General features: G+C 41.0%; 1 protein-coding gene across 2 annotated transcripts; it reads left to right on the forward strand.

The window, feature by feature from the left end:
• The first annotated feature begins 4255 nt into the window (after positions 1-4255).
• LOC120552675 (crystallin J1B-like) lies at positions 4256-12431 on the forward strand. Of its 2 annotated transcripts, none has more exons than XM_039790880.1 (10): positions 4256-4333; positions 4789-4855; positions 5683-5862; positions 6970-7068; positions 7616-7708; positions 8088-8244; positions 8361-8476; positions 9718-9795; positions 10635-10774; positions 11999-12431. In XM_039790880.1, exons 2-10 carry the CDS (start codon positions 4789-4791, stop codon positions 12101-12103), a joined length of 1035 nt encoding a protein of 344 aa, XP_039646814.1. In that variant the 5' UTR covers positions 4256-4333; the 3' UTR covers positions 12104-12431. The 2 variants fall into 2 exon arrangements, with proteins under 2 accessions (XP_039646814.1, XP_039646815.1); XM_039790881.1 differs by having other exon boundaries at positions 4261-4333; positions 4786-4855.
• The last annotated feature ends 464 nt before the right edge of the window (positions 12432-12895 follow it).

The following is a 12895-nucleotide window of genomic DNA, read 5'->3' on the forward strand; positions in this document are numbered from 1 at the left end:
AGAGGAAGGACCCTTCCAGAAGAAGAAGAAGAGTGTATGTCGATGAATCATTCTGAGTACATTTACACACAGAGACTGCCTGTGCAAATAATGCTGTGAAGATTAGTCTCCGGCATGTGAAGTTGTAAACACTTCTGTGATGTACAATTCCTCATCTCCACTTCTTCGTATTTGTGCAGACGATTTGGATGAATGTCAGAAATGTCGACGCTCCTTTTCTTTTCTTCATCCACATTGTATTCAAATCAAGAGTTTGTGTGGCTGAGTTGTGTGAGCATCCAGCTTTGTCTTCCACTGGCTTTGCACACTGGATGCCATGGCTGGCATAGCGCAGATGACAGAAGAGGTGCCTCGCGGCCGGATGCTGGCATACCTCTCGACAACCTTCTCCTGTTTCAGCTTCCTCTCCCAGATGGGAAGGACAGCCATGCAGCCAGACAATTATCAGCATTCCTCTGATTAATCCTGTACAAGGACTGAGGGGAAGCACACACAAGTGTAACACATTCATACATTTGGGAAATTGCAATACTCTCAGTTCTTTTTAAAATTGAACTTGCACAAAATTGCCATAACCCAACAATCCCGACAGTTTATGATGTGTTTGCAGCATCTTGGCATTTGCATCAAAACATGGTATTATTGCTTTGACATCAAAGCACAGATGAGTGATACGCCTATATCTGGGTTATTTCACCTGGAATATGACGAGGATTAGAAGGTAATGACTAACCATGTGAGCTTCCAAGAAACAGCATGATTATGTCTGGGCACATATGGCAGATGTGATCTGACTGCCAGGGATTTTTTTTCCCACTGTCACAGCACATACCGTGCTTCAATAATTAAATTAGAGACAGAACGTTCATTGAGTCATTGAAGATAAGCAAAAACAAGATGGCACACGATAAGAGGGTATCGGATGTAATAGTCAAAGATATCACAAAAAAAAAAAAGTATAAAATAAACTGAATCATGAGGAGAATCTACAGCCAGCAGCTGTGTGTCATCCTGTGCATGGCAAAACACTTTGAATAGAAGATTTCTGTCATTTTTGCATCCTGAGCACAATGTCATGTCCAACATAATCTTAACTTTGATGATTTCGTCTATCGCCACCAGCAGATTAAATATATAAACTTATCTCATGAAGTATTTCAACAACTATTTAAATAGATTGAAATGTTGAAAACATGCATGGTCCTCAGTGGATAAAGATTACTGACTTTGGTGATCTCCCCTGACTTTTCATCAAGCGCTGTCATCAGGTAAAACTTTAACTGTTTCCAATAATTTGGTTGATGACCAAATATCTGCAAAACTAACAACTCAGCTGCACTAATTAACACTTAACACAGATAGTAGCCTAGTATGCTAGCATGCTAAACCATGAACATGGTAAACAGTATACCTGCTGAGCACCAGCATGTTAGCATTGTCATTGTCATTGTGAGTATGTTAGCATTTGTCGCCTCACAGAGCCATCAGCTTGGCTGTAGACTCTTGTTAATTTAACATAAAGAAGTACGTTAAAGTGTGACAGCGCAGGCCACAAGCTGAACCACAGAATTGTGTCCAGGTCAACATACGCGCCCTCTTTGTTGTTACTTTGCAAGTTTTGGCATCAAATAGGAGAGTGGCATCCCCTCCACCAGCAGCGGAGAAGCAATTGGGAGAGTCGGGACTTTTCCCGGTGGGCCGGTAGTGTTTCGAGGCCGCGAGGGCCGGTCTGATAATAGTTATACATTGCAAGTTCTTAGCAACACCATCCGGCGGCCTGGTGTGCGGCCGCTGCCCGCTGGTCAAACTGTGCCGCCTCTGCTCTACCCGTACGGCAGGCCGCAGCAGCCTCTTATTTCAATACAAACACAGGCTAATCAGAAAGCACTAACGAAGTGCAGGTCACAGCCATGTGTAGGATTTTCAGAAATATAGGCAGATCAGTGAGCAGCCCATCCGCAAATGGCATAGCCCCGGTCGGCCTATGGCGTAAAGCCATCGGACACCTCTTTTTTTCCTCGTCACGTTTGGAAGTATATCGGTAACGTTAACAGACAGTGTGTGAGTGTAACGATGGAAAGCCAAAAAAGAAAAGGGAAAGTAAAGGCGAGAGAAGGCATTCCAAGCAGCGTAAAGAAAAAAGGGAAAAAAAAATCGTGTTGCTGTGCTGTTGCCCCCAAGGGCCGGTGGTCTACAAAATTTCCCGGTAGATTTTTTGGTCCCACTCCACCGCTGCCCTCCACTCCCAACTGTCCTGTCAGATAACCAAAGCCCCCAAAGTTCAGCAGCCCCCCCGAACATGCGGGCACTGCCACATTGTCCACACTCCATTAATATCTCCTTACAAATCCTACCAGGCTGTAATTTATAGAGTTTCACTGTGCTCATTGTGTCACTTGATCTGGTAACAGTGGCTGATCTATTTGTGCAGCTCTTTTATCCTCTCTGTGAAGGGCATGTTACCTCCCTGCCAGCATGATAATGAACTGAATGCATGCATTTAAAGGTCCCATATCATGCTCATTTTCAGGGTTTCTACTAGAACATGTTTACTTGATCTAATGATAAAAAAGAAACATTATTTTTCTCCTACTGTCTGTCAGAATATACATGTATTCACCCTCTATCTTAAAAGCTCTGTTTTAGCAGCTGTCTTTTTAAGCGCCCCTCCTGAAAAAAGCCCAGTCTGCTCTGATTGGTCAGCATTTCCGGGTCTTCTGCATCTGCGCTCTCTGCGTCTCTGTAACGGGGAATGACTGTAACGGCACTGTGGTGGCGCTTTCTACCTGTATGAAGTACAGTTGTGACATCCCAGTCGTATGAAAGTCCAGACGGATTGTTTAAAAACACAGTTTCTGAATAAAGCCTGGGTGCATTTCTCTGTGGATTGAGCGTTTTGATACTTTCACTGTATTTATATCACCTCGACCTGCTGTATAGTAAAAAAAAAAAGACATGGAAATATGACTTTTTACAATATGGGCCTCATGAATGTAATGTGTTCATTTGAACGTTTTCTTCTAGAACGGCATCCTCAATCATATCAACAAGGTAACAATGAAGGCGGCCATAGCTGCTTTTGTTCATTGTTTTCTAACTGCTATTGATTACCTGACCCTACCCTTGGCACTCTATTTTGCTGGTTTTGTAGGCCAGAAGAGAAATCAATGGCCTGGGATACCCATGAGAAGCCGTGGATAAGGGCAGCCTGGCCAGGCCTTGGAGGGTTTCATCAGAGTTGGAACAGGGGGATCAGCTGGGGAACCATCAGGATGGACTCAATGGAGTGGAAGATAGAGAGAGCATGACAAATTAAAATGACAAGAGAGTCTTTGAAAGCTATTTCAACATATAGCAATTTTCCCTCTGCTGTTGCATTAGAGTTTAAGTGCAAATTAACTGAAATTAAGTGTTTAACCTTCGTGGAATTTAAAGAAAACGTTTACGGTTTTATTAAAACCATCTTGAATTCAGACACGGGGTCAGGTGCAAAAACGGCCCATGTGGCTGGAGCCCCAAGGTCAGTGGGTGACCCCCAGCATACATAATTATAAATAATATGTATGCAAGTAAATATAATGCGGAGTCCCCAAGGCAGCCACTATTGCATAAATACTGTAAGTTCAAACATCCCTAGTCTTACAGTGCCAGATATATCTCCACAACGTTGTGTCAGCACTGGAGCAGGGTCTGGCTACACACTTATCTATTCTGGGATAGGTGGGGGGAGAGGGTGGAAACGCTCTGGCTTGTTTGTATTTATATATATATATTTTTTTAAACCAATCACAATCGGGCGTGTCAGACTTTATCCCAGCACTTGTTACATTGTCGTACATTGTACATTGGTCAGCCAGACTAACCTTTGACCTTTGAGCTTAGCAACACAACGGTATAGGAATACCTACCTGAAGTACATAAGAAGCTGGAGTACACAGCACCTGACAAAGAAATCTCCTGGTGACTTCCAAACGTGATGCTGCTTTCTGAATGTTAAAATTAAAATCTTAAAATAATGTATGTAAAATATCTAATGACAAGAATCATGAGCAACTAATTATCCCTCATATACTATACAAAACCTGCTTTCTGCATTTGATTGGCAAGCTAAAACCCTACATACGTTTGTAGAACTCTAGTCCAGGGTTTTAACCTCTATCTGACCACCTCCTTGGCTTCTCTCCACAATACAAAACTGTTTTTCTTGGGTTGCCATTGGTCTATGCTTATCACTGGGCTGATGGTACCCTCCCCTTGTCAGAGAACTGACACTGGGACGTGTGTTTTTTAAACACTTCACGTGGTATGCTAAAGGTAAAGACGAGGCTCTAAGGTAAGGATAACCAAGTCTGTATTAGTTTGTTATTGACATCAAATATTATTGAGCACTTCATTAAGATGCACCATATACTGAGCCAAATTACTGTGTTCTCTCTAAAGTAATATAAGAACTATTCTCTAATCTTTTTACCAGATCCTATGTAATCAAGTGCTGTTTTGCATAGGTTCCCATAGTAACTTATTTTTTCAATAGAAGAAATTCACCAAAAATAACAACTTCTAAGTTCTGCATCTGGATATACTTTGTTATAGGTTTGTATTTTAGTTACTGGCTACATTAGACCATTTACAACGACAACAATTAGTGAGCCGTATTTCTATTTAATTAAATGAAATTACAAGCATTCATGTCAGGCAATCTTTTTAAAGGTTGTGTTTTTATATATACGATGAAAGCCTCACATTATTTATTGTGTATGCCGTACTTGTGTCTGAAAATGAAAGCAGATGGCCTTGACTTTGGCAGACCGAGCCATTGGGGCCATTATTGGGTCAGCAGCAGCAGATGCAGCAGGTAAGATAAACTGTGAGATACTGGTGCTGGGACTGGGTTAATTACAGCAAACAGGCTTTCCATATCTGCATCCTTCACTTTCCATATCTCAATAATTCATACTCCTACTGCATGTTATGATACTTTCATGGAGCGTCTACTGTTCCATGTCTATTTCCATGTTCTATTTCTCACATTGCAAATGTTATACATAAGAGTTTATACATCACATTAGCTTGCATCACACTATTTGTTATTAAATACCTTTCACAGCTTTCTAGTGTTTGTGTTAGATGTTACACAATATGACATTTCAAACACTGTTTCATTGTTTTCTTACGTGTTGCACACAAGCATTATCAGTAGAATTATCCATAAGCAACATCTGTACATGCTGATAAAGTACAGGGGCGGTTCCTTAAATTCTGTAAGTCATGTTGACTTTACACATATTGTTATGAAGGTTTTTGCAATAGCTGTACTGCTACAGTAAACTTGAAGTATATGATGACCAAAGTCATCATATATTTTAACTTCCACGTTATTCTTACAATTTAATGATGCATAGGAAAGGGAATTATCCCACATGTTAGTTCCTGCTTGGTGACTGCTTAACATGTAATTGTTCACACATCTATTTCCCTTTCCATTTTATCTGTTATCATCAGACTGTATACACAGTAGGTCATGTCAAAAACAAAACTATTGAATGTTCCACTATTTTTCTGTGTGTGTGTGTGTGTGTGTGTGTGTGTGTGTGTGTGTGTGTGTGTGTGTGTGTGTGTGTGTGTGTGTGTGTGTGTGTGTGTGTGTGTGTGTGTGTGTGTGTGTGTCCCCCACCCATACAGCCCAGCCCATGCACTGGATCTACAATCCAGACAGGCTCAAAGAAGTTCTCTCTGATCTGGAGCCCTGTCCTGAGTTTCGGCCTCAGTCAGCCAATCCTTTTTACCGCAGGACGACGGGCGAGCAGACCTGCTACGGGGACCAGGCATATGTCCTGCTGGAGTCCCTGAGCGAGTGTGGAGGTACTCAAACAGGCAGCAACTATGTTAACATATCATTCTCGGTGCCTGCCAACGTCTTACAGTAGTATTGTTTGATTGCCAATAAATCATTATTAAAGTTGTCAAGATTGTGATATTGTTACTGTTGGTAAAATTAAGACTATATTTCCCATACATCCTGCTGTTTCCTATGTTGCAAGGAGCCAACAATTTTAGTGAGTCCTCAGATTTGAAGATTTACACTTCGTGCTTACTGACAAATGATGATCATGATATGATTATTTTAGTTTAGAATAAAGACTGAAAGAAAGGGGAACCAGTTAGCCAAACTGAAGTTTAAAAAGGACAGTGGATTACAGGGGGTGGTTATGTGCTGGACTATTTGTCTCTGAGTGCTCTGACTTCCTGGGGTTACTTCCTGACAAGATTCCAGAATCTCCCGGAACAAAGCCAAGAAATGGCCCAGCACATAAATATGCTTAATATAACAGATACAGGCCATGTGTTAATTAGTGATCTTTACAGGTGCTGTTTTTTTTAATGCTATGCTAAGGTAAGCTTACAGTCTCCTGGCTGTAGCCTTATATTTAACAGACAGACATTAGAGTGGTATCAATCATCTAACTTTCTGCAAGAAAGCATACAAGCTCTTTTTGCTACGCTAAGCTAACCAGCTGGCTGTAACTTCATATTTAACAGACAGACATGAGAGTGGTATCCATCTTCTCATCTAGCCTACCTCTTTGCAAGAAAGCGAATAAGCTCTTTATGCTAGAACAGGCTAACCAGCTGGCTGTAACTTCATATTTAACTGACAGACATGAGAGTGGTATCCATCTTTTCATCTACCTTCCTGCAATAAATTGAAAAAGCTCTTTATGCTAATCTAGGTTAGCCAGCTAGCTGTAACTTAATATTTAGCTGACATGAAAGCGTTATCCATCTTCTCAAGTAACTTTTGGCAAGAGAAGTCAAAGAACTTTTCCTGTTTTGGGTGACACACCACCTTTAACAGATCACTTGCTTTTTACTATGTAAAGTATATAGGAGATAATGTCACATCAGTGTGTTTAATTGTGAACTAACATAATTGTTTTTTTAAAGCTACAGTATGTAATGTGTTGGCAGATGTAAATGTGGAAGACTTGACCAAGCGCATCTACAAGTTCTTTGGCCCAGGAACAGTGTACGATCTGCCTCTCAATGATCCTTACAGGAAGAAAGAAGGTACTGTTCGGCTTTTATGTAACTGTCAATATTGTAATGTCCATATCAATCATCAACTTAACAGACCTAAACAAATGTGAGAGCCTCCGCTGTCTGATAACACTGTGTGTAATGTTTTTCCTACCAGCCGATGGGGAATTCCTTCTCTATTTAAATATTCTATACAGTCAGACTTCTCTGTTCCTGGTTGGTGTTCAGAGCTTTAGATATTTGCGGCTTTATTACAGTCAGGATATCATAAAAATACAGTGCTTCTGTAAATCACCCTAACAGCACAGGGCATTTTGGGAGAGCTGTGTCATCATCATGGGCATTAATAGGCATCATGACTGAGCAGACAAGAAAAGAGCTCCACCTACAGAAACGTCAACTACATCAACAGAAAGTTCAAGGAAATGTTTGTTTTCCTCTCTTGCTTGTTTTGCCCTTTAGCTATACTTCTCTGATTTTATCTTTACCATAGGTATTATATCTAATGAGGATGACACTGTCAAATAAAAATGTATTCATTCTCCTATATAAAATAGCTGTTTGTTGCATTTGTTAGGTCCCAAAGCCATCCTCCCCATAGATGGCCCATGGAGAAACGCGAGCCTGAAAGCTTTCATCAGAAATGTGGATGCTGGCAAAGAAGAAACTGGTACATTTTTAATTTATACTTTTTATTGATCCCCAATTGGGAAATTACAATTTTTTCACTCTGTTGTTAGAACACACTACACACAGGCCGGAAGTACACACACACATGCTCAGGTCCTATACATGCACAAATAAAGAGATGTCTGAGTGAGGGGGCTGCGATTGCAGGACAGGCACCCCAAGCAGTTGGGGGAGTTTGGTACCTTGCTCAGGAGCACCTTGGCAGTGCCCAGGTGGTGAACTGGCACCTCTCCAGCTACCAGTCCACACTCTGTACTTCAGTCCTTCTTAATGCCACCCAAGACAGATAATAAGTGCATAAAGACCTCCCCATGCTTTTTTTGGTGGTCGTAATCTCTGGATGTGTATGTGTTTTTGAGGCTGTGATAAGGACTGTCAGATGGACGGCGTCACTAAGCTGGCTCCGGTGGTGGCCATGTACGCTGGCCGACCTGAGATGCTGGAGAAGGTGGAGAAAGCCATACGGGTGACCCAGAACAACGACATGTGTGTCGCTGGGACACTGGCTGCAGCAAGGTAAGAGACCGTTCTGAAGAAGATGATAAACTGGTCAAGCACCATAGTTAAATAGTTATTTAGAAGGGAGGGAAGGGAGACTCAACCTTTTGTGTTTATCTGTTGAACCCTGTAAGGTTTTTGGAGCATTTCATTCTGAATGGTCCAGATCCAAATGCCCTAGATGCAGTTCTGGCCCAGTTGAATGACCCGAAGAGACAGAACCCTCAGGAGCTGGACCAGGCTACCATTGGTAAGGCTACATTCATTTTATGATACAAAGGAATAATTTGACATTATGACATCACGCTTTTTGGGAAATATGCTTATTTATTTTCCTGCCAAAGGAAAATGAAAAGACCATAAAGGTCTGTTCAATATGAAGCTATAGCTGGGAGTTGATTAGCTTAGCTTAGCATCAAGACTGAAAGCAAGTGGGAACAGTTAGACTGGCCAACTCCAAAGCAAAAAAAAAAAAAAAATGTTTTACCTACCTGCACCTTTAAACCCAAAAGTTGAAGTTTTATTATTTCATATTCATTCCAGAACTGATTAAGCAAACAAGATATACTGTGTGCATTAATGAGCTTAATTCTGAACTAACTTTCAGCACAATGATTAGTCAGAAAGAAAATGGCAAAATTAATTTAGATTAAGCTAACCAACTCCTGGCTATAGGTAGGAAGCAAAAAAAATGGCAAAAGTTCAAGTAGAGTGAGACATCTTCCTGCATCTCTCCCTCTCCCTTCTCTGTCGGCATGTGAAATAACCTGTGATTGGCCAAAGTCTCCCGTCACGGCTAGACTCTCTAAAAGCTTGACTACAGAGCCAAGAGGAGGTGCAGAAGTCTGGTGATCTCTTGAATTAGAATATGCTGCTTATCAAGCAATTTCTGCCCAATGATGCAAGAAAATATACTGCCTACCACAGCTTTAAACACAGACGTAAGAGCTGTGTCAGACTTCTCATCAAACTCTCGCCAAGGTGGTGAATACGTAAGATTCCCTAAACGTCCAACTATTTACGGTATTGAAGTATAATTTCAATGAGCAAAACAAGGCATTTTTTGTGAAAACCTCCAGTTGCTAGCAGCCTGTACACTGCATTATGCAATGTATTCCATCAGGATGGCTTTGGTGTGAAATCTGCTGTTAGGAATTTCAGTATGAAGCAAGCATTATTCTCTCATCTGTCCTTAAAACAAGAAGAGGAAGAGATAGGCAAAAACAGAACGCAGAAACAAAGAGGTCTAGTGGGAAATGTGGTCAAAACCGCTAGAAACCCAAAATGGTACGTGCAGGAAAATGATCGTCTGTAAAGACATAGCATTTGTCTTTCAAAATCAAAATATAATGTTACAGAATAGATGTGTAAGATACATAATGTGTGTTATATCAATAAGCAGCCACAGCAACCCCCCAAAAAATGTCAAAGGCTCCAATGTTTAAACACTAAACAATGCATTTCATCTTGTGTCCTGTATCTGGGCTGAAGCACATATCCACCAGGTGAAGGACAACCTGGCCAAGACATCCCAACAGCTGATACCTGCTGTGTTCACAAACACATGAGGTAAGCAGGATAGCAGGATCCAGGTCTGTTGTCTTGGCGTGGCTTGCGTTCCCTCCCTGCCGGTATATCCGTTAGTAGAGTCCTCCAGCCTTTGATCTCCTGACTAATGGTCTCCCTCCTCCTTCCTTTTCATCTTCCCCTTCCCGCTGAGTTGAGTGTCTCAGGTTTTACACCGCGAAAAGGTTGAGATGCTTAACCCTTGTGTTGTCCTCCCATGTCAAAATTTAAAACTACCACCCTATTCCCCACTACCACCAGTACACACCTACACCAACTTGTTACCACTATTTTTAAACTCATATTTGGATTTTATAGTCAATAAACCTCATGTATCCTTTATGAAATTGTATCTAATTTTAGAGTTAAAAATAAATGCAGAAAGTATACATTATTATGACCAGGGGATGTTTATGGCTAATCACAGACTGTCAAAGTTGAGTCAAAAATTGATTAAAACACCCAAAAGTCAATGATTGTATTGAACTGATCCTTACTTTTACTTGTCAAGAGCGTTTCATGGAACCATCTGTGTTACTTTTGGGCAATTTGGTTGAAAGAAACCCAAATTTCTGATGTAGAAACTTTGAAAACGGGTCAAATTTGACCCGAGGACAACAGGAGGGTTAACGTACTTGTGAAGTTCTGCAGACCTGTTCAAGTGCCTATACCTGTAATGATATTGCAAAAGCAAAAAAAGTCAAATTGTGCACAGTGAATAACATAAGTAACTTGGTGGTAACATGAAAACCCTTGACTGAATCCTCTATATTTGATGGCTGATCTGTTACTGTATTATTTACCATGTCTCAATCTGCAACTAACTCTGGGTTCCTGTGTAGCTTTGCCTGGTGCGTTCCAGGGAGCGCTTCATGGAGTCCTGAAGCTGAAACAGCTGGATGAAGCAGTCAGGGACACCATGCGCTGCGGGGGATGCACCGCCAGCCGAGCCTCCTTTATAGGAGCCTGTTTTGGGGCACAGGTACTGTAGGAATGTGGCTCTCGGGCATATCAAATTATCATTAGTCACAGATAAGGTTCTGAATTTGTACTGGTGTATTTGTATTGTTTATTATTACTGCTTTAATGCTGTTTAGTTGTTTTGTTGCGGTCTGTTGTTTCTGTTTCCCTTTAATTGTAAAGTGCACTGAGACAAAGTTTAATGGTGATTTTACACTTTAAATACAATTTGATTGATTGGTTGGTTGGTGGATTATTGGTGGAAATCAGTAGCAGTTGGAAATGCAATCAGAAATGCGTTTTTAAAGATTTTTTACACATTTTTACACACTGAGAAAAAAAATTATTTTGTTTTGCTATTCAATATACTCACTAATACATACAGTATGTCCAAATCATGTGTAACAGCACAATAAGGCTGGCTACACACTGGCTGCGTGAACGTGGCGTTTCTGTTGCGTGTCAGTTGCGAGGCGGCTGCCTGGCGTTTTCTATGTCTTTTGCTGCTGCTGCTGCTGCTGCTGCTAGCCTTGTCTGTACACATGTATGTTTCCCATTAATAAAATGCACTCAAGCAGTAGTATATTTCATGATAAAAATACATATATACTGATTTGATTACAGCAAAGACAACGTCGGCAGTATTGACGGCAAAATAGGCTACAGAATATTTCGTTCTGTATTGACAGGTGGAATATTTGAAAATCAATAATTATTTATTATGTCAAAACCTAGACAGACATCAACATCAAAATGTCATTTATTAAATGTATTTGTGTCAAAATGACATATAAACATCTTTTCGTATTCCCTTTTGCCTAGGAACGCTTCCAACACGCTTGCGTGTCGTGTGAAAAATAGGCGTCGGTCCTATTTCTAGCATACACGCGTTTTCGGCGCGGCTCAGACGTGCGTGTCACGCAGGCAGTGTGTAAGCTCTAACCTGATAACATGGGAGCCGAAATAAAAACGGAAACGCCACGCAGCTGACACGCTCACGCCACGCAGCCAGTGTGTAGCCGGCCTTATGATGCTAAGCTGAGTGCACTCTGCTTATCCTAGTCACAAAGCCAATCAACCATAACAAATTAATCATTAAAAAGCATGCAAAGCCATTTTTCTTCATGGTTGAAATATATAATTTAGCATATTGTTGTTGTACTTGTGGAACTCTTGTGATGAGTTTGGCAGTGAGAGCTTTGTGCTGCCTGGGATGCTTTCAGCTGTCATCTTGATGTGTTTTCAGACTGGTCTCCATGGAATCCCAGAGTCTTGGAGGAAGAGGACACTCAGATACCCTCTGCTGCTGGAGCTCGCCGAAAATGTGGTCCAAAAAAGTCAGCAATTGTAGTTCGTAGCTTTGATTTTTGCCCTAAATAAAATAGTTTTATCTGCTATCAAGTATTTATGGAGCGCTGGATAATCAAAGCTATTTTAGAAGACTTTCTCAAGTTGCAGATGCACTTTGACACGACGATCCATGACAGTCTCATTCTAAAGTCTTGTACTGAATGAAACTTGAATCCTTTTTGCTCCGTCAAAGCTGCATCATGTAAGAAAGTGAAAGTCTGTGTGAAGTATTTATGTTGTGTTGAGGACATGGAATACATTAATACTCAGCAGCTGCATCGTACACTAGGAAACCGTCTCAAATAAAGAACCTTTATGTCGCCAACATACATGTCTGTATTGTTCCATTAACTCTTTGCTGCAACAGTTGAGATTTTGGAAACACGCTTTGCCTTGATGAGAAAATAATTTAGCTGAAGTTCAGTTTCAGCAGGTTTTGGTCTTCTCTTACCCTTGAGTGCTTTCTGTACGGCGAAGTGAAAGAGCAGATACACACAGATTAACTACTGGAACAACCAGACTGCAACCGATTCCTCCCTCCAAGGAGCTGTTCTGCCTTCCTGAAAGTGCTGACTTCCATATTCACGTGTTTAAAGCACCCGCCCACAACAATTCTGAAAGTTAGCCAAGCATAAAGCAAAGCCAAAGACTTAATATCTTTGACATAGCGTGGTTATTTAAAAAAAAAATGCAGTGTGTAGGCTACATTTGCTGCTTAACAGCATGTTCAAAAATGATAAATAGACAATAGGTCAAGCGTGTTCAAAACTGAAACATTTCCAACGTTGTAAAT

Source organism: Perca fluviatilis, chromosome 22 (assembly GCF_010015445.1).
Source record: "Perca fluviatilis chromosome 22, GENO_Pfluv_1.0, whole genome shotgun sequence".
In the NCBI taxonomy this organism is placed as follows: Eukaryota; Metazoa; Chordata; class Actinopteri; order Perciformes; family Percidae; genus Perca; species Perca fluviatilis.